General features: G+C 42.2%; 1 protein-coding gene across 5 annotated transcripts in view; it reads left to right on the plus strand.

Annotated features, from left to right (window-relative positions):
- SGPL1 (sphingosine-1-phosphate lyase 1) overlaps positions 1 to 20,942 on the plus strand; it is a 56,771-nt gene extending 35,829 nt beyond the window's left edge. For all 5 annotated transcript variants that reach the window (XM_045567993.1, XM_045567995.1, XM_045567996.1 and 2 more), the window contains 10 exons: positions 1,476 to 1,552; positions 2,961 to 3,089; positions 9,640 to 9,728; positions 11,448 to 11,553; positions 12,395 to 12,493; positions 13,173 to 13,322; positions 14,663 to 14,901; positions 16,061 to 16,207; positions 17,610 to 17,730; positions 18,283 to 20,942. In XM_045567993.1, the coding sequence (XP_045423949.1) occupies positions 1,476 to 1,552; positions 2,961 to 3,089; positions 9,640 to 9,728; positions 11,448 to 11,553; positions 12,395 to 12,493; positions 13,173 to 13,322; positions 14,663 to 14,901; positions 16,061 to 16,207; positions 17,610 to 17,730; positions 18,283 to 18,423 (1,298 nt within the window). In that variant the 3' untranslated portion in view covers positions 18,424 to 20,942. The remainder of the gene's footprint in view (positions 1 to 1,475; positions 1,553 to 2,960; positions 3,090 to 9,639; positions 9,729 to 11,447; positions 11,554 to 12,394; positions 12,494 to 13,172; positions 13,323 to 14,662; positions 14,902 to 16,060; positions 16,208 to 17,609; positions 17,731 to 18,282) is intronic.

Below are 20,942 nucleotides of genomic sequence, written 5' to 3' on the forward strand. Positions count from 1 at the left end.
GGTACAGAGCAATGTCCTTGAAGGAAAGAGTGAAAGTCAAATTGGCAATAAGCCAGAGCTTGGCAGATTGCTGTGAGAATGGGAATTTGTCTGTATATTTACTTACCCAGCCTTCTGCTCTCATTAGAGCAGGAGATCTTTGCTTTGGAGAACCATGGCTATGTGCAGTTTAATAGGGCACAGCCACATCACAGCAAAAGGACCTGAGACACCCACATTAACAAATTTATTAGTACAATGTAGAGCATCTCTGGGGAGCATCTCAGGAAGTAGAAAATCTGACCTTATATTCTGGTTGGGAACCTTTCTTCTCTTTCAGCATTGGGATAAAGGAGCTTTATCCCAGGGTTGACTGTGTTCCTGATCTTGGATGCTACAGCATATGCTGCTGGAAGCAGGTGGCTAGTACTGCGTGGGTTTCCAGGCTTGGCTGAAGGAAGAGGCCCCTGAGACCAGATGTTCATAGTTCATACCTGATAATGGCTTGTTCCCCGGCTCCAGCTCTAATGATCGTGTACTGAAATTTCACACTTTTGTCTTGCTCTTTTCTGCTAATTCTGCTCATAACAGTTCCCACACTTCGTATGACTGAATAGGAAGGGAGAGAAGGAGGAAGCTATGGCAGAAAAAGGTCACACTAAAGCCATACAGAAAACAGAAAATAAGTATAGACAAAGGAAAATTTCTCTGCTGTTAGAAGACAGTTGCGGATGAGGATAGTATTGTTATTGGACTGTCTTTATTGTACCTAGATGCTGTTAATATCTTTTCTATGCTGTTGATAATAATTGAGGATTTTTCATCTTTATTTTACTGTGATAGCTCTTTACTGAAATTCTTTCTTGATTTAATATAAGAATGCCATTGAGTTTCTTCTTAATTCTTTTTTCTTTTGTACCCAGAGGGGTTTCTTCCGATTTCTTCTTTTTTTTTCCCCCCTATATTTGGTAGAGACGGGGTCTCACTCTTGCTCAGGCCATTCTTGAACTCCTGGCCTCAAGTCCTCCTGCCTCAGCCTCCCAGAGTGATAGGATTACAGGCATTAGCCACCATGCCCGGCCTTCCTGTTTCTTTTTTTTGAGACAGAGTCTCACTCTGTTCCCTGGGCTAGAGTGCCATGGCATCAGCCTAGCTCACAGCAACCTCAAACTCCTGGGCTCAGGTGATCCTTCTGCCTCAGCCTCCCGAGTAGCTGGGACTACAGGCATGCACCACCATGCCCGGCTAATTTTTTTGTGTATATTTTAGTTGTTTGGCTAATTTCTTTCTATTTTTAGTACAGACGGGGTCTTGCTCTTGCTCAGTCTGGTCTCGAACTCCTGACCTCGAGCGATCCACCCGCCTCGGCCTCCCAGAGTGCTAGGATTACAGGCGTGAGCCACCGCGCCCGGCCTCCTGTTTCTTCTTTATTAGAGCCTAGTTGTCTTCCCAGGGGTTCCTGCTTACTGACCCAGTGACCTACACTTTCTCTGCAGATGTCTTCTGGCAAGAAGGGAGAGCCTCCGGAGCAGTGTACAGTGGGGAGGAGCAGCTTACCCAGCTCCTCGTGAAGGTGAGTGTCCAGTTCTTGCGGGAAGCGTGGGAGGCCTATGCCAGTATACATGACCTCATTTTTTTCTCTTTCCTTTTGTAGTTAGAGAAATTACTTGAGGAAAGCTTATTGTTTAAAAAAAAAAAAAAACATAGATGTTTAGGAAGTTTCTCTTCACCCAAACATAGGCAAATATGCATAATGTTGTCAAAGACATCTTCAGTCTATGCAATAGTAAAATGTTATTTATGTTTCTAGGCTTTATGGATGTCCTGTGTAGAAGGCAGATTACTAGGGAAGGGAGTCTGGTCATCTGAGATTTTTAATGTAAGCGATTTTGTTTGATAAGGAGAGACAAGATAGGGAAACTCAGTCATAATTTCCTCAAATCACATGGCCTGAGATGAGCAGTAGTCTCACTTATACTTCAGATAATTCTCATCCTTAGCTTCTTCCATTTCTAATCAGATTTATTTTTGAAATCCCACTTCATCATATGAAATTGAGGTTGGACTGAGGATCTCTAAGATCTTTGTGTTTGATTATTATAATTATGAAACCACTCACACCTTACTAAGTATTACTATTACAGGTTTTGCTTAGCTGTGTATTGATGTAATGCCCTGATCTTACTTCTGTGCTTAAAATCTTTTGGTAGCTTCCCGTTACCAACAGGATGAAACAAAGCCACGTTCTTTATGTAGCAGAGAATACAAGTCTCTTCATGAGCCAGCTCCCATCTATATTTTCTTAACCATTCCTGTTAGTTTCCCATGTAAACACTAATCCTGCCTTTTCTCTTTACTAAATATGCCATGTGCTTATGTTGTTTTCCTTCCCGTTTTTAATTCTGCCTGTTCCAAACGATGCATTCCTAGTCATCTCTCCAGGTTCCACTCAACAGACACCTCCAGACCACTCAGGATGTTAGTTATTTCCTCTTCAGAGTCCCTTAGCACTCTGTACATAAACTTGGTATTGCACTCAATAACAATAGCCCCTTTGTGCCACACACTCTACTAAGTGCTTTGCATACATGATGTTATTTAATTATTCCTAAAACCCTGTCAGGTAGGTACCCCAACCATCTCTTATTGCATGTGAAGAAACTAAATCTTAATGACGTTTATTGACCTGCATGGCTAAGAGTGATAGGCAAAGCTAAGACTTCAAACGGGGTCTGTTTGGTGTTATGGTCTGTGCTTTTAATTAAATTTATGCTTCCTTTTTTACCACATTGTAAAATTATTTATTTGCATGTCTGTCTCCTCCACTATATTTTGATCTTCTTTAGGTTAGGGATCATATCTTACCTTTTTTCCAGTTCCTGGTGTTGTACGTAATACCTAGAAACTGTTGTTTGTTGCATGATTCTTTGTCGTATATAGTAAAATAGTCTTATTTCACATCTGCTTGCATTTCTTTGCAGGCTTATGGAGATTTTGCATGGAGTAACCCCCTGCATCCAGATATCTTCCCAGGACTACGTAAAATAGAGGCAGAAATTGTGAAGATGACTTGTTCTCTGTTCAATGGGGGACCAGACTCCTGTGGATGCGTAAGTATATGCAAATAGCATCCAAAAGTGTTATATTTTAGCTTAAAATAGAAGAGTTTATTAAAAATATTTTATTATACAAGTAATATTTGATTACTATAGAAAGATCCAGATTAACTGCAGTTTTAAAATGTTACTTGTAATTTTGTAATCCATAGAGTATCAATATTTTGGTATATATTCTTCTAGACATTTTTCTCTTCACTTTTTTATTTGGAAAAACTTTGAATTTACATAAAGTTGCTAGGACAGTTGAAAGAACACCCTAGAGTCTCTAAATGTAAATATGTTGCCACTGCTCTCTCTACTCCTTCCCTCCCTTCCTCTCTCTTCCCTCACGCTCACCTGTACGCCTACTACCCATGCATTTATCTATGTACACTTTTGTTGAAACTATCCTATAGTCTTTTTGATACACTTCTCATTTTATTTCAGCCAGAAGTTCACTTTATCATTTTTCTATAAACTGAATCTCATTTATTTCATACTAGGAATAAAGAAGGGGGAGTATCATCATATTTAAAGACATGTTTCCTTGTTTTACCTGTTCTTTCAAGTAGGTGGTGGTTTTCCTAAACTGTGATGAATATTCTATTTAGATTTGTCACTAGAAACTGACGTTGTCTACTCTAGAAAAAAACAAAATCTCAGCTTATGTAGGATAGATAGATTTCATTCAATATGCCGTAATGGTAACCTAGAGGTGCTAATCCTGTCAGATACTCTTACAGTCATCATAAAGCCTTCAAATTTAATTACTGAAGGGCCCATTTGAAGACAAGAACACTTCATAGTTTCTTTTTTGTTTTTTTCCAGCAAACAGTGTTTTTTGTTTTTTATTAATACTAATATGTTGGCATCATGAAAATTGACATGTTCAGATATTTAGTAGCTAACAAAAGTGGTATTCCTGGCATTCATTTTCAAAACAAAATTTCAAAACTGTTAAAAAACTGAACCAAACATAATATAGCAACGGGTTCCCATATGGTATTAGGATGAATGGGGTGACCAGTAGAGGGGAGATGATGATGTACTTACAATTGGTAGGTATTCTCCTGTGCTTTAGACTCTTTATGAACTTTCAAGAGACCACAGGTTAAACAGCCACAAAACAGTTTGGCCTTGTCTGGTAAATCTGAAGATACACATATCTTATGACCCAGAAATTCTGCTATTCAGGACGTACCCTAGAAAAACTAGTACACGTATGTATCAGGATATATGTACATGAATATTCATAGCAACATTATTCATGATAGTTAAAAACCGGAAATAATCTAAATGTCTATCAACAGTACACATTTAGATGGATAAATTATAGAATACTGTATGTGCCTCAATCCATTGTAGTTGTTATAGAGATTGATGCTCAGATTGCTTCATCTTTGGCTGGTAGGAGCATCTTCATTTTGGTTCCTGGGTCTTTTTACGTGACCAGGAAGCTTTGAAAGCTTCCTTTCTCTTTCTTTCCTTTTTCTTTTTTTTTAAACAAAATATTCCAGGTTCAGCTTGTACATTTCCTACTCCAGACCTAGAATCCATTTGTCCAAGGAGCCCTGGTTCAATTAAAACTATATAAAATAATTACATGATTTCAAAGTCACGTTTATGGAACAAGACAGAGCCAATAGAATTAACCGGAATACAGTCCAGAGAGACAAAGAAATAGAAAGTATGAAAGAGAGGTTAAGAGACATGAAGGATAGAATGAAAAGGGCCAACACACATTTGATTGGGGTTTGAGAGCAGCCAGAGGAAGTAGACGACATGTAAAGGTGTAACTGTTAGAACAACTGATACTCTCAATAGCAACTGTGGCTGGGGCAGGTGGGGGTAGATGAAAGATTTGCTGTGAGTTGAAATTGTTGAGCTGGGTGATAAGTAAAAGGGTTTTACTGATTCTGTCTTTAGCTGTCTCTGATCCATTTTTTATTAATAGCTCTTCCATTGTGCTTTTAAATTTCATTTACTGTATTTTTCATTCTTGAGAATTGTTTGGTTCTTCTTTTTTTTAAATATACTTGGTTGTTCTTCATAGTCCCTTTCCTTGGCTTATATTTTGTTTATTTAAATACATGGCACATAAATATTTTATATTCTTCTGATAATTCCAATATCTATGAGCCTTACCTGTCTGATTCTGCTGGTTTCACTCATGGTGTCTTGTTTCCTTATATAATATTTATGATGTTTTTTTTTTAACCATAGGAGCCACTCATTTTTCTGGGAACTTATAGGGATTCTTTGAGGCCTAGATTGAAGTTAAGTTTTTCCAGAGAAGATTTGTAATTCCTTTTGTCAGTTGCTGGGCATTGCCACTATATTGGAACCAATTTAAGTCAGATTCTCAGCTTATCATTTTTGTACCACAGAGCAAGTATGGATTTAGACCACAAACTCACATAAGGGCTGTCTTGTTACACATTCTTAAGAGATTCTTATTTTTCTTTAATTGAGTATCAGGACTTAGAAAAGCAATTTTCCTTGCTAATTCTGTGCTAGTGGGTTTTCTTTCTCATACACTTGAAAGTGTGTGTTTTTTCAGCCATCTCCCATTGGACTTCTTACCTTGGGCAGGCCCTAAATTTATCTCCTGACCCATACTTCTGTTCATTGGTCATTGTGGGAGTTTGAGATCTCTAGGGGTGGCACCACCCTCAGGGTGAAAGCTAGCTTTAGCACTCACTGATCTTGCAGGATTCTTGATTTTGCTTTGTTTTGAGGTTTCATATATTTCTTTATTTTACTCAGTTACGGATCTAAAAAAGTTTTTTTCTGATGTTTTATCAAGCTTTTTAGTTATTTCAGGAGTGTTGCTTGAGGTTTATAATCTATATTGCTGGAAATAGACATTCCATAATTTTTTTCCACATGACAGACCTTGTATATTTGAAAGCCACTTTCCCCCCTGAATCTCTCTTCCCCACATTTTTTTTCTAGATTACGCAGCTATTCATAAGATCTCACAGATTTCCATCCATCCCAGTCATTCTCTGAATGCCTTTTGTTGTCTCTGACTGGCCAGATGAACGCGGTTCTCCAGGTTAGGAGTGGCATTGATCTCTCATTCTCCATCTTTTTTTCTCTGATTCACTAAGCTTATCTCAGACCTTGTCCTCAAAGTCAGTATTTTTATTCTCAGCAGTGTTTATTCTGTTCTTACTATTCCTAATGTAGGTATTACTTCTTTATGGGTGCTGTTTGCTGGCTCATTCTGTTGTTTCATTGTCCAGTTTTTGAACTTTTGTTTTCTTGAGTTCATGTTCTTATGATATTGTCCTATAGTGAGAAACAGTTATGAGAAGTTTCCTTCTGTCCCTTAGCTGGTTTCCATCTAAATTGGGCTTTCATTTTGCACACAACATACTACCTTTCTTCCCTTTTAGTGGGTTCGCATAGTTGCAGTGCCATTTTCTTCCATCCTGGCTCATCCTGAGGTGGCTCTCTCCAGAGGTTCTACTTTTTCTCGTGCATGGTCGGTGGCGTCTTGTCTGACACCCTTTGGTTAGGGGCAGGGCTCAGCTAAAGCTTTGGTCTGCCTCTATTAGAATATCTAGTTCTGTTCTTCTGAGATTCTATTGATAAGTTACCTATCAGCGTTCACTCTGCCTACTTGGAAAAGAATAATTACCTTTGGGCTTTGATTATTTCTTTAATCAATCTTGCGAAGTCTGTGAAGTCTTCACTCTGAGTCAGTCCTGATGTTCTTTCCTCATTTTGCTCCTTTTTCCCTAGCAGCCATGCTACCACTTGCTGATGAGAAGAGGAAGAAGAAACCCCCCCTCCCCCTCCGCTTGCTTCTCTGCAGATTTGGGGACTATAAATGAGAATTCTAAGATTTTGCTGACTCCCTACTACAATTTCCAGGGCTGATTAGGAACTACTAATACATTTTGTTGTACCTCTGCTCTCTGCTGTGCCTCACTCTTTCTTTCTTTCTTTTCTTTCTTTCCTTTTTTTGATTGCCAGTATTTGACATTTATTGTATTAGATTATCTCTCTCTCTCTTTGTTTTTATTGCAGGTTTTGACTTTTTTCTTCCCTTCCTCCCCCCTCCGCCCCCACCTTACTCTTTCAGGTATTTGGGGAGAGAAAATCTGTGAAGTAGTTTCAGTTTTCCATCTTAATCCAGAAGTCCAATCCTAGGAGTCTTTTGCATTGCTACAATTAAACCATGTCTCTGCCATCATGATCTTCTTCACAGGATATGTCAGGGAACAGGAGAAGGACAGAATCTGATTCCCAGTCTCTTCTAATATTTAGACTTTATGACTAATTAGCTCTGCTATTATGTGTCTCTCTCTTTCTCTCTCTCACTCTCCCCCTTTAGTCTCTGTCTCTCTTTCTTTCTCTTCATATATCTCTCTGTCTCTCTCTCAATGGGCTGCTTTTGGTGAAGAAAGAGTTCGGTGTTCAGAGGTAGGAAGCAAGAAGACAGGGCCAAATGGCTGGGCAGTCATTAGACTGTTCCTAACCAAGGGTCCTAAGCTCTTGTTCTCTGTTCATCAGCCTTAAACTATCTTTCCTTCTGTTCATTTGCCTCAGTTGCAGTGGCTGAGAGGTGACTTCATATACTAAAAGAAATTAGGTTACCATGTGAAACATTCTTGGCTTGTGCTAATATCATATGTTAGAGTGAGAGTTTTTATACATGTTGAAAGAAGCTGAATAATGTAACAAGTAGTTACTAAGGCCTCCGTTTTCTCACTTCACAATTTTTGTTTTTCTTTGGTTAGTGGGGGTAGAGGGAAGTGGGAGAGGAACAGCATCGTTAAGACACAGAATTTGGGGATCAGGAATAAGAATTAAAAGTAGAATTTAGGTATTCCTGCCTTTACAGTACACTGGTGTTTACCTAACAAATAATGGCATTGTTTTGATTAGTTATTGGACTAAAAATAGCACACATGCAGTGGATGACTAGGAATTTAGAAATATTTTTGCTTCGGTCATTACTGGACCTTAGTGAGAGATTGACGCCCTGGAGACTTAGACTTTGCTGGTCCTTTCCTGACTTTCTTCACAGCTGGTCTGGCTCCTCATGTGACATTCTGAGGTGTTTTGCTAGATCACAGGACATGCTGCGGATTCGCACAGCTGACCTCAACCTCAACTATAAGCACTTTGTCTTCTCCAGCACAGAAATGAAGAGACCTACAAACAAGTGTCCCATGCCCAAGTTCAGTGCATTATTTTGTGGGTGATGGTCATGTGTTTCATAAAGACTTCTTGAGTCAAGAAATAAATTAATTTTTCTCAGCTGATCTTTCATATAACTCCTGACCACTGGAAATTCGTATCTAATAGTATTTTTTGCCCTATATGTGGATATTATTTTAGGAAAGTTCAGTAATCATCCCCTTCTCATTTCTACCCTATATCAAACTACACTAACATAAAAAGTTTTGTTTATCAGCAGATGCTAATGTATGACATTGAGTGAACTGCTTTAATCTCTCAGGGGCTCAGTTTTCTCACCTGTTAAACAAAAAGCCTATGTAAGATTGTATGAATCTGCAGAGATGGTAAATCTAAGATGTCCTGCTAGCTTAGTGGTATGGCTTTTTGTTTGTTTTGAAATTATTCGTTTTCATATATTATAAAAATTAGCCAGGTGGCCATGATGTGCCTATGTTGGTCACAGTTTACTGAGAGTCAAGTTGTCAAGAAATGTGGATTGAGGGTCTGTTAGGTGTCAGCTGCGATTATAAGCAGTAGGAATGTCGTCATGAACAGATTGGTCCCCACCTTAATGAGTCTGTAGTCCAGTGAGAAAAATAGGATGAATGAAAAGATCTCTGTATCTTTTTGTTTGAGCTGTGGTAAAGAAATTTGTTTATCAGAAGGGCTAAGCCTAGCTTCAGGGCAGCAAACATCTAAGTAGAAACTTCTGCCTGGTTCTGTCTTTCAAACTCATTAAACCACAAGTTTACTTTGGAAAGTCTGAATGTTTCTTTTTGATCTTCTAATGTATTGCACACTTTACTAGAATTGTAACTTCACAGTTTCACTTTCCTCAACAGACATTGAAAATTTAAATTAAAATCAATTATCCTGATCCTTTTTGAATGGCATAAAATGTCGTATCTGAAAATGGATGAATTAATGTGGAAATGTAAATAGATTATGAACAGGTGGGATCTGGGCAAATGCACACTTGTGCAGATAGTGCTGAGTTTCTGCTCATTTTTTTTTTTAAATGGGGATGGAGTGTTGCTGTGTTGCCCAAGCTGGTCTTGAACTCCTGGGTTCGAGTGATCCTCCCACCTTAGCCTCCCGGGTAGCTGGGACTTCAGGCACACCCCACTGCACCTGGATCTGCTCATTCTCTTGTTTAGTAATTTTTATTTCTCTCTTGAACCAAGATTGGGTTTAGCCAACGAAGCCAGATTTTCCTTCTGGAAGACACAGCAGGATCTGCCCTGCAGCATGCATCCAAGTCCTTATCTGTTTCTTCATCACACATTGTCAAGATGAGGGCAGGAAGCACATGCTGATACCTATCTTTGACCCTCTTCCAACAGATGGCATCTCTTCTTTATTATAGGTGACCTCCGGGGGTACAGAGAGCATACTAATGGCCTGCAAAGCTTATCGGGGCCTGGCCTTTGAGAAGGGGATCAAAACTCCAGAAATGTACGTATGTGTAGCTGTTTTTTCCCCTTTTAGATTTGTCTATCTGGAGTACTGCTGTATGAAACTGAGCCTGGTAATTTGTTCAGTTTCCTGCTGCTTCTCTTCCTCTAGCAATTCCAGTCCTCTTTCCCCTGTCCTGGCCCCTCTACCCTGATCCTTTCACATTCAGCAAAATTCTAAATGGATCAGCCAGTTATTTTTAAAGGTCATTCCTAAGCCCCCACATTTGTACATGGCATATACTACAAGCAAGAATGAGATCCTTTCCCCAAAAGTGACAGAGTTAGAGGACTACATCTTTGAATCCTGTGATATTTACTGTAAATTGTCTGGAGCCTGAGGAAAGCTCTCTACTTCCTTAATTCAGTGAAAGTCACTTAAGTTTTATAGGCTGCCTCAGGGTGCTCTCTAGGAATATTTTTCTGAGGGCTGTTTTCTGGGGAGAAAAATAAAAAAAAATAGCCTTTCGAGATTTACCCACATTGCCACTGTGAACATAATTTTGATGTTTGGTTACATTTTTTTCTCTAGACTCTCTATCCTTGTACAGTGTGTTTATGCTACATCTTTTGGGTTAATGTCTTCCCCACAAGCATCAGTGACTAAGGGTTTTGTTGCACATGGTCTCATGCTATGATTCATACTTAGCCTAAGAGAATATGTCAGGCTGCCATTCTTTCTTCTTACGAAATCTTCAGTTCATGGTATTTACTTAGCAATAGAGATTTTTCTCTACCTTTAGGGGAACAGATGAATTGTAAGAGTGGAGAAATTGAGAGAAGTCTGAAAGCAAATATTTACCTATGACCCCATTTCCTCTTTCAACAGTATTTGCAACACTACTCCCAATGTGTAGGAGAAATGGGGATTTTAGTTTCTTGCAGGTCCACGGTCTTTCAGAGTTGGAAGGGTCCACTGATCTGAAGCTTGCCTGCTCCTTTAATGTGCTTGCCAGCAGTTGTACGTTTCCGCCTGAACATACGCTGTGTTGGGAAGCTTGCTTCTCATCGAAGCGCCTTTCTTTGGATAGCCAGCCATTAGAAAGCTCTACCTTATGTTGCTCTTATCCAAATTCTCTGTCCTTTAACTTTCACCTGCTTTGGATCCTTTGATGTGGGATTACTTCTGAGTTCTCCTTCATGTTTTCAAAATGATTTCCTAAATACTAGGGAGAAGGTTTCTACAGTAAAATCAGTTGGCTTCTTTTTGTTTATGGTTAAAAAGAAAAGTGGTATAAACAGTTAAAATAATTTGAGGAAAAACAATCAGAAGTTTACTTTTGAGGCCGGGCGCGGTGGCTCACGCCTGTAATCCTAGTACTCTGGGAGGCCGAGGCGGGTGGATCGCTTGAGGTCAGGAGTTCGAGACCAGCCTGAGCAAGAGTGAGACCCCGTCTCTACTAAAAATAGAAAGAAATTATATGGCCAACTAAAACTCTATATAGAAAAAATTAGCCGGGCATAGTGGCGCATGCCTGTAGTCCCAGCTACTCGGGAGGCTGAGGCAGTAGGATCCCTTAAGCCCAGGAGTCTGAGGTTGCTGTGAGCTAGGCTGATGCCACGGCACTCATTCAAGCCTGGGCAACAAAGCGAGACTCTGTCTCAAAAAAAAAAAAAAAAAAAAAAAGAAGTTTACTTTTGGTGATTTAGACTAGCTACTATGTTCTCTCTTGAATCCTATTTTGGCCTGAATTTCATTTTCCTCTTCCCTGTCATCTAGTGTGGCTCCCCAAAGTGCCCATGCTGCATTTGACAAAGCAGCCAATTATTTTGGGATGAAGATTGTGCGGGTCCCATTGAACAAGATGATGGAGGTGGATGTGCGGGTGAGTCCCCCCGCCCCCCACACCAAGGGCCTGCTGTCTGTCCCCATCTCTGAGAGTGGGAAGTGCATCTCACTGACTGGCTTCTTCCAGTCACACTCAGGCTGGCTCTGAGCAGCCAGAATATCAAAAACTGCCACTGGCAGTGGTGATCGACTCCAGCTTCAGTGTTTTCATAGATTCACAAAATCTAAAAGGGAAGTGACTTCGTCCCTAACTTGGGACTTGAAAGACCTGGGTTTTGCTATCAATACCATCACTTTCCTTTCTTTTCTCTGTTTGTAAAATAAGCATGGCCTAACTTGCCCTAAGACTCTCAGTGTGATTTTAATTGGCCTGAATTAGTATCATTGTCATTCTGATAGTAATTATTTTTATTTCTTGCATTTGTGTAGAGGAACTTTCGAGTCTCACAGTGCTATCAGAATCACATTTGAGCCTTATGACAGTCCAGGGAGGTTGAGGAAGCTATTATATTGTTGCAGTTCACAGATGAGGAAACAGAGTGTGAAGTAAAGTAGTTTACTCAGGGTTTCACTGCTAGTGGGTTGCGGGGCGGGGGTCACATTTAACTCTTTTGCCTCTTAGCTCATATTGTTTCCACCCCCGCAGTGATTGTATTGTTCTTGTTTTGTGCTCTCAGACTGTTTGCCCCAAATGGACCTATCTGGATTTGTGTGCGTCCTGCTGCCACAGTGGGGAGGCAGTCTTCTCCCTGGTTGGAGTGCTGAAGGCATTAGTGGAACTGGAACTCTGAGCTGGTAGCCCAGATTGTTCTTGGCAGCAGAGGAGAAGAGCAATTGTGACATAGATTCTCATTTTCCTTTAAACTTTAAATCCCTAGGCAATGAGAAGAGCCATCACCAGTAACACTGCCATGCTCGTCTGTTCTGTCCCTCAATATCCTCATGGTGTGATAGATCCTGTCCCTGAAGTGGCCAAGGTACATGGGCGAAATGGGCTACCCTGGCAGTCAAATTGAGATTTTAAAAGTAAAAGCTAATGGTGCAGTACTTGGCAAATAGAAGTGAGTTTGATTCTAGGTTTGACCACAATAGTGATGTGTAGCTCTCATCAGCCCTAGGGAAAGCTGTACAACTCTGTTTGGAACCTCTGAAAGTTGCTAGCCTCTGCTCTGCAGGAGGGATAATACAAGGCCTTGGCCTTTCTTTAAGCTGGATATTCTGAAATAGTATTCCTTTTAGATTGAGGTCAGGAAATAATCTGCATGTGGGAACGTGCCCACCAGAGGGTAGTAGTCCACAGGCTGCCCCTCAGCACCTCCACCCTCCCTCTGCACCCACAAAGACTAAAGCAGGACTGTTTCCCCTACTCCAGAGGCAGCTTCAATCAGAGCTCTACCCATTTCCTGCTTGATTTTGCAAGGAGTTTGAAGTCATACATATTTAAAAATAAAATAGGTATCACATTGCAGATGAATTATTTTGAAGACAAAATAAATACATTTGAAAGATAAATTTTGTTAGGATGTCAAAAATAGCCAGTTCTTTAAATCATTGGGGGCGTAGCCTGTGTTTATAGCCCATGTTTTCACTTTTGGAACGTTTTTGTTATGGGGTTCTAAATGAAATTCTCTTATGTTCTTTGTTTTTTGGAACAAGCTGGCTGTCAAATACAAAATACCTCTTCATGTAGACGCTTGTCTGGGAGGCTTCCTCATTGTCTTTATGGAGAAAGCAGGATACCCGCTGGAGCAACCATTTGATTTCCGGGTGAAAGGTGTGACCAGCATTTCAGCTGATACCCATAAGGTGAGCTAAGGAGGAGATCAAGTGTTAACAGTTGGTTATTTTGATTATTATTGACAAATTAATTGACTAAAGCATTAGCTTCCCCCAGAGTGTGAAGTTAAATCTAGCTCTTTGCTCTCACCAGGCCAGCTGGTTCAGGTGATGGGGTATGGGAGCACAGGTGACAAGCAAGAATGAAAAGGAACCTATTACCTTGATCTCATTGGCTAAGAGAATTACTGTATCCACTGATCTTATGTAACTGTAGCACACTAGTGTTGTGGCCCTTGTTTAAAAAAAAAAGTTCCCAGAAGCCTTGAAAGTATTTGAGGTGGAGGGTGGAAGAGGTGAGGGTTGATGTTGGAGTTCCTAAGAAGGTGGATGTTAATACTGCAGCTCCTATGCCACTGGACTCCTGAGCCTACGTGACAGGAGGATGTTGGTGGAAGAGTCCCTTGGGAGAGGGGAGGAAACCTGTGAGCTCAAAAGCATTCATCTTAAAGTGTTGGAGATGTCCATGCCTGCCACCCTTGGGGGACCAAGACGAAGTCTACATCGGCTGGGAACTCTTTTGAACGTATATTCAGATGTGGAAGAAGTATTAGCAACTTCAGGAATATGTGCCTTGTTTTGATTGCGTTTTCAGAGTTTATTTCAAACATAAGTATAGTGAAGACTTGTTTTTCAAACTCTAAATGATCTGCAAACAGATAGATTGTTAGTCAGAATCTGGTTTTGCCTTCTACCCAGATAGCTCCTTTGCCATTTTTCATTAACCATCCATTTCTGTGTGGTTTATGGAATGAAATTCCATGTGAGAGTTAATTAGGCAGGTACGTTTTCTATAAGGAAGCCAATTACATAGTTAATTTTAAAGCTGGATGAAGTAGCTTTTATAGTCTGAGTATCATGATGTTCTTAAAAAGGAGGTGTATTAGTAAGCAAAACACATGGGAAGGGGATCAGATGGTGAGTTTAAAAGTTGCTCCAGGTTACTTAAATTCTATCGTTTCCTGGCTTCTACTGAAAATATACCTTTGTTTCCATCCTGACCTACTGCCTCAGAGAAGTATTTTAAATAAGGAAGACCACATGCTAGGCAAGAGCTGGAGTAAATCCATTAACTAGGGCAAGACACTGTTCTTCCCTGGGCCTCAGATTCCTCATCCCTAACAGAGAATTTAAACTCTGTGCCTTAAATTCCTTCTACCCTCTACCATTTTAAGTCTGAACCCTTAAAGTCAGTGGGAAACATTACAGGGGAACTGACAAGTGAGTAGGAATTCCTTTGCATGCTGAGAGTTTTGGGACAAGGTCTGCCAGACAGAACTGCACTCTCACCTCTCTGTTTTCCTCCTCAGTATGGCTATGCCCCCAAAGGCTCTTCAGTGGTGTTATACAGTGACAAGAAGTACAGGAACTATCAATTCTTCGTTGCTACAGATTGGCCAGGGGGCATCTATGCTTCCCCAACCGTGGCAGGCTCACGGCCTGGTGGCATTAGTGCAGCCTGTTGGGCTGCCTTGATGTACTTCGGTGAGAACGGCTATGTTGAAGCTACCAAACAGATCATCAAAACTGCTCGCTTCCTCAAGTCAGAGTATGTGTGGAAGATTGGGATTCTGCCTTGTCTCTTGCTTTTTCTACTAGTAGGCTCAAGGCATCTGCCTGGCTAAGTACCCATACCCTCACCCATTTGCCATCTCTCGGGAGAGCAGGGGTTTAGGACAGCAGCTTAAGAGTGTGGTGCTGGCCTGGGAGAAGCTCCTTTTCTCTGCTGTGACTTTTGGAGGGTCTTCAGAGACACGGGCTTCATTTGAAGGTTGTCTCATCTCTAAGGATGTCTTAACAATTGGCATCTCTTTGCCTAATGCTTATGTACAGTTGAATGGTTAAGATAGAGGTTCCCAAACTTGTGCATGCATCCCAATCACTGGAGGGCTTGGTGAGCACAGATAGCTGGGCCCCACTCCTAGAGTTTCTGATTTAGTAGATCTGGGATGGTGTGTGAGGATTTCCATTTCTAGTAAGTTCCCAGGAGACACTGATGCTACTACTGGTCCAGGAATCATACTTGAAGACTCATTGGAATAAGAAAAGAATTGGAAATAGGTCAGAAGGAAAGGGGAAGGGAGGGTGATAAAATCTAGGGTTAAGCCAAGGCCAGAACTGGCTGCTTGCTCTGTCTAATGGATCTATTCCTGTATGACCTGCCTGTCTGTCTGTCACCAGGACTGCGAGGCTTTTTCAGAATCTGGAGGGGGAAGGAAAGCTGCCAATAGGCATTTCTCATTTGAAAAAGGTCCTCATATGGTTCTGATAGGGCCGTCTGTTGAGAACTGCTGTACCATTTCTTGCTTTAGGAATTAAATATAATTTCTTAGAACTGTAGAGATGGAGGGATTATTTTTCCAGAAATTTTTTTTAGTATATCTTTTATGCTTCAGATGCCCCTAAGGGGAATATAATTGGGCATTGTGTAGACAGGTTAGAAGTCAGTGATTCTGATTTATTAGATCCAGATGGGGTTTGGGCCTTGGAATATTTTCGTGTTCTGTCTGTGATTCTGATCTCCATAAAAACCACTAATCACAGTCTGACCTTATTTTAGAAGATAAGAAGACTAAAGCCCCAAAAGGTTAGGCAGTGTTCATTACAAGGGAGACTTTGGATGATTTAAGAGATGATGAACAGAGGAGTATGTGTGGCTGAATTTCCTTTTTCTTCTTCTTCTTTTTTTTTTTTGTATTTGTTTTAAGACTAGAAAATATCAAAGGCATCTTTGTTTTGGGGAATCCCCAAGTATCAGTCATTGCTTTGGGCTCCCGTGATTTTGACATTTACCGACTATATAACCTGATGACTGCTAAGGGGTGGAGCCTGAACCAGTTGCAGTTCCCACCCAGGTAAGCATGAAGAAGCCTCTTCCCCTTCTTTTGCTCCATGACTTTGGAAGAACTTGAGTAGCAAAGTGACCTGAGGTACCTGAGAGTTTGACTGCTCGAGCCTAGCACTTTGGTAGCAACTGTAGGATCTAAAGGATTTCTGTCTTGCCACCCGGAGTTATTAGATATAAAGAACAAGACCATTAATTTTAAATTCTGGCAGAATTAGGTGACAGTCTCTGAGACCAGTGGCCGCTCATGAGGTTTTCCTCCCACTCTCTAGCCTCTGTACTCTCCAGTCTGCCTTGTACACAGCCATCAGACTGCTCTTGTAAAATACTTGCTACCTGGATAATATATAGTTCAAAACCCTCCAGAGGGTCTCTAATCATTCAGGCCTGCTACTTCTTCTTTAATATGCTTTTCTTTTTTTTTTTTTTTTTTGAGACAGAGTCTCACTGTGTTGCCCGGGCTAGAGTGAGTGCCGTGGCGTCAGCCTAGCTCACAGCAACCTCAAACTCCTGGGCTTAAGTGATCCTACTGCCTCAGCCTCCTGAGTAGCTGGGACTACAGGCATGCGCCACCATGCCTGGCTCATTTTTTCTATATATATTTTTAGTTGGCCAGATAATTTCTTTCTATTTTTAGTAGAGACGGGGTCTCGCTCTTGCTGAGGCTGGTCTCGAACTCCTGACCTCGAGCGATCCACCCGCCTTGGCCTCCCAGAGTGCTAGGATTACAGGCGTGAGTCACCGCGCCCGGCCTAATATGCTTTTCTAACCTCATCTTCCATGATGCCTTCAAGTAAATACTCCACTCCACCTAAATAGGTCTGTGCCCGTCTCCTACATACAGCTTCCCTTTCACTTATTGGTGTGTTGCCAATCCCATCTAGACTATCACTTTTCCTCTTCACAACTCCACTAAACGCTGTCCTCCCTCCAGGGTGAGTTAGAGAGTTTCTTCTTTGCCCTGAAGTCCCTCTAGACCCCAGCCGTATGGCCGTGTCCCCACAAGGGCCCATGAGTGCCGACCATCCAAGGTTACAGGTGTCCCATTGATGGTCCTACATTGCAGGAATGGTGATGGGGAGGGGAGGGACAGACAACCAGCTGTGCTCATTCTAGCAGGATGGTTCTCAGTCATGCTGAGAAGTACCAGCTCATGCTTGGCAGCCCACATATTTGACAGCCCTGACTCCCAGGGCTGGGAGCAGCTTGGATGACTACACTTGTCAGAAGTAATGCAAAGAGGCAACCAGTACATTCCTGTATTGGGGTTGCTTTGTTTCAGAACATTATTTTTTCAAGGTTCATCCATCTCTCTCTCTCTCTCTCTCTCTCTCTCTCTCTCTCTCTCTCTCTCCCCCCCCCCTCTTTCCTCCCTCCCCTCCCCCTCTCTCCCTCTCTTTCTTCTCCCATAGTATTCATTTCTGTGTCACATCAGTACACACCCGGAAGCGAGTAGCCATACAGTTCCTAAAGGACATCCGGGAATCTGTCACCCAAATCATGAAGAATCCTAAAGCGAAGACCACAGGCCTGGTAGGGACACTTGGAGTTTTTTCTTCCCTTGGAAACTCAGGTGTTGATAGCGGGTCTGAAAGAATCAGGTGACCTGGAGTCTGTTCCTGCCTCTGCCCTTTTAGCCACAAACTCTTTTTATCTGTTAATTGGAGCCCATGATCTCTGCCTCACCTATTCCCAGGGTTTTTGGGAGTCTCAAATGAGACACACTATATATAAAGCACGCTGGAAATTAGAAATGGCTTTACAAAACCAGGTGGTGGTATTGTCCATTTGAAAAGAAAATTTTGACACAGGGAAGGCAATAAACATGTTTTCTCTGGAATTTTCTACAGCAAATCCCATAGGATAGTTCCCTTATGCAGAAAGACAGACTGGAAAGTACCTATGAAAAATTTACTATACCAGCTGTTTTTCTGACAGAATGATGGGATTCCCTGGGTGGAAATGGGCAGTGGGTAGGGGCAGTGCATGCGGAAAGCTGGGACTAGGGGAGGAGGGGAGTGTCACCACAGCCTTGTCCTTTCCTGTACCCATCCTCACTAACAGTGCCATTGATTGGATTTGTAGGGTGCCATCTACGGCATGGTCCAGACAACCGTTGACAGGGATCTGATTGCGGAATTGTCCTCTGATTTCCTGGACTGCCTGTACAGCACAGACACTCTCCCCCAGGGCAGCCAAATGAATGGCTCTCAAAAGCCCCGCTGAGCTTGGACCCTTGCTAGTCCCTGAGGGGCTTCTGGCCTTCAGAAGGTTCTGGAGTATGGAACAGGTCACGCACAACTTTGACGTCTGGTCTTGCTCGCTCCATAGAGGACAAAATAGACCACGAGACAGCTTCATCCTCAGGAATCTTGTTCCTCCTTTTGTCACCTGTTTGTAGTTTTTAATTTGAAGACTCAGAAGGATTCCATTATGTAATGATTTTGCCCTTGTTAGAAATGTTACCCTAGGAATTATTTTAACCATTTCCTCCTCTAACTTCTCTAGCTTTTAGCTTCACTTAATCATTGTGTGGCGGCTCTGACCTGTCTTGATTCCTTAGGGAAGCTGGGGTACAGTTGATGAGATAGCAAAAGAGTTGGTTACCTCAGGCAGATGTTTTGGCTGGTCAGATAGGAAGATTTATGTAACAGACATTTCCCCAGGTGGGTGTTAGGTATACTTTAAGCAGGAGGCTTATTCAGTTCTCCTCTTAGGTTAGTTGTCTTTCTTAGAATCACTTTTAGCGCAACTTGTTTTATTTTTCCAGGACACAGATCCACCAGGCCATCGTTCCCTATTATGCAGGATTGGAGCGGTTGAGTCTGTCTGCTCAGTCTACCAAGGCAGGGTTTGGGCTGGTCCATTTGGAGTGGTCCCTTCTGTGCTTTCAGTCCATGTTTGACACTTGATTGTCACCATCTTTGGAGATTCTTGTGTGAGGTGATGCTCCCACTGGTCTGTCCTGGTTTCCATGGACTTGGAAGAGAACATGGTTTCCACAGAATCTAGGACCTTCTCACTGTGGTGCTGCCTCCCTGAATTGGCAGTAGTCAGAACAAACATGTGCCCTCTTCTGGACTGGTGATGAGCAGAAACCAGACCCTTTTCTATACTCTGAATATCAGAGCAGGATGACACCCAGATTCAAATACATGTCACCAAAGTTGGTGGTGGTCCTCCCCTCCCCCGTTGCTTTAAGCCATCATGTAATGTGAATATGTTTGCTTGAAGGCAAAGCACCTTCACAAGTTGCCTTGACTTACCCCAGGTGGGTGTGAGAGGTTTTTCTCTGTTAGTGTGTTCTTCCTGCCCCCTCTGCTTTATTCAGCTCCCAAAAGTACTGTGGCAGATTAGTCTCAGGTACTGGGCGCCTCTCAGCTCTGAAAAGGGAGCAGCAGAGGGACATAAACATTTGGGCAGGCAGCCATTGTGGCCTAGGGCCCGCAATTCCTTCATAAGACTAGTTGCTCAGGGTGGTGCAGGGTCAGGACCAAACCCTGTGCCCACTTCCTATCCTCCTCTCCCCTGTAGGGGACCCTGATCTAGGTTGAGCCACTTCCTGCTCTAATGACATCATATCATGTGCCTTTCTGCTCAGCAGTGAGCAGTGAGCTATTCCTGGCCCGGGCCCCAGGGGGAATGGATCATCAGTCTTTGAGGTTTCTATTTGGGTAGGGGAGACTTAGGACAAGTCAGGAGAAACTTTCTTCTGCTCCATTCCCTATCTCAGGGACTCCTGAATATACAGCCTAACCAGGCTGGTGTCCTCTAGCCGTCCCCACTGGGAATGCTGGCTGGGAGGGCCAAGACTACCAGACTGTTCCTCAAGCTCCTTAGCATGTTTGTCTGAAGTGCTCTTTAGCACTGTACTTACCCAACGTCTGTGACTAGCTGGCCATGTTACTGCAGGGCCAATATGGTATGTACTTGTGTGCTTCCTTCCTGTTTGTTCCGCAGTACATTGTGGGTTCCAAAAGTGGTTGATGTTTGTGTGCATGTGTGTCAGAGGAAGAAGCTGAGATCCGCAGGACATGGGAGTCACATGTTTCCTCCCAGTTGCTGAACTGGCGGGCACCTTCTTGAGAGAGTAGTTGTGGTTGGAGCTGTGCATGAATCATCTTGGGTCTCCAGTGCACTATGTTAGAGGAAGTCCAGGGACCCAGAACCTCAATGCTGGGTGCAGCAGGCATCACTGTGGCTTGCCAGCTGCTACAGTGGAGAAGTGTGTGTCCTACAACGTGTGCAGATGCTTGTAGTGCCTCCCCAGGACCAGACCCCCGAGCCACTCACTTCCTCTGTGCCGGGACAACGTTGGTGCCAGGGGGACATGGTATTTTTCAAAGGGACCTACTGTAGCCACTTTAATTTATGGTTAAGAGCCTTAGTTAGACTTAACACTTTTGTAGGCTTTTCATCTTGTGTGTATTTGTGCATCTGTGTCCGTAGTAATATCTAGTCTGTGGCAGAGGTGGGTTGAGAGTCTTTAATAGTATCACGTTGCTTGCAGATGTCACCGTGGCCTCTGCAAACACTGTACTGTCTTGTTTCTGCATTAGAAGTAGTTGTGTGAATATACTGCCATGTGACTTTTAATATTACCAGTTTTATACTTTGAAAATGGTACTTCTTTTAAATCTTTCCATCTTTTCTAACCTCCTCCCTTCCCATCTCAATGCTCCCTTCCTAACTGCAGCAATAATCTCTTAAAAAGCAATTAAGTAATTAAATGACCCAAACTGTAA

This window comes from Lemur catta, chromosome 14, assembly GCF_020740605.2.
Source record: "Lemur catta isolate mLemCat1 chromosome 14, mLemCat1.pri, whole genome shotgun sequence".
NCBI classification, from domain to species: Eukaryota; Metazoa; Chordata; class Mammalia; order Primates; family Lemuridae; genus Lemur; species Lemur catta.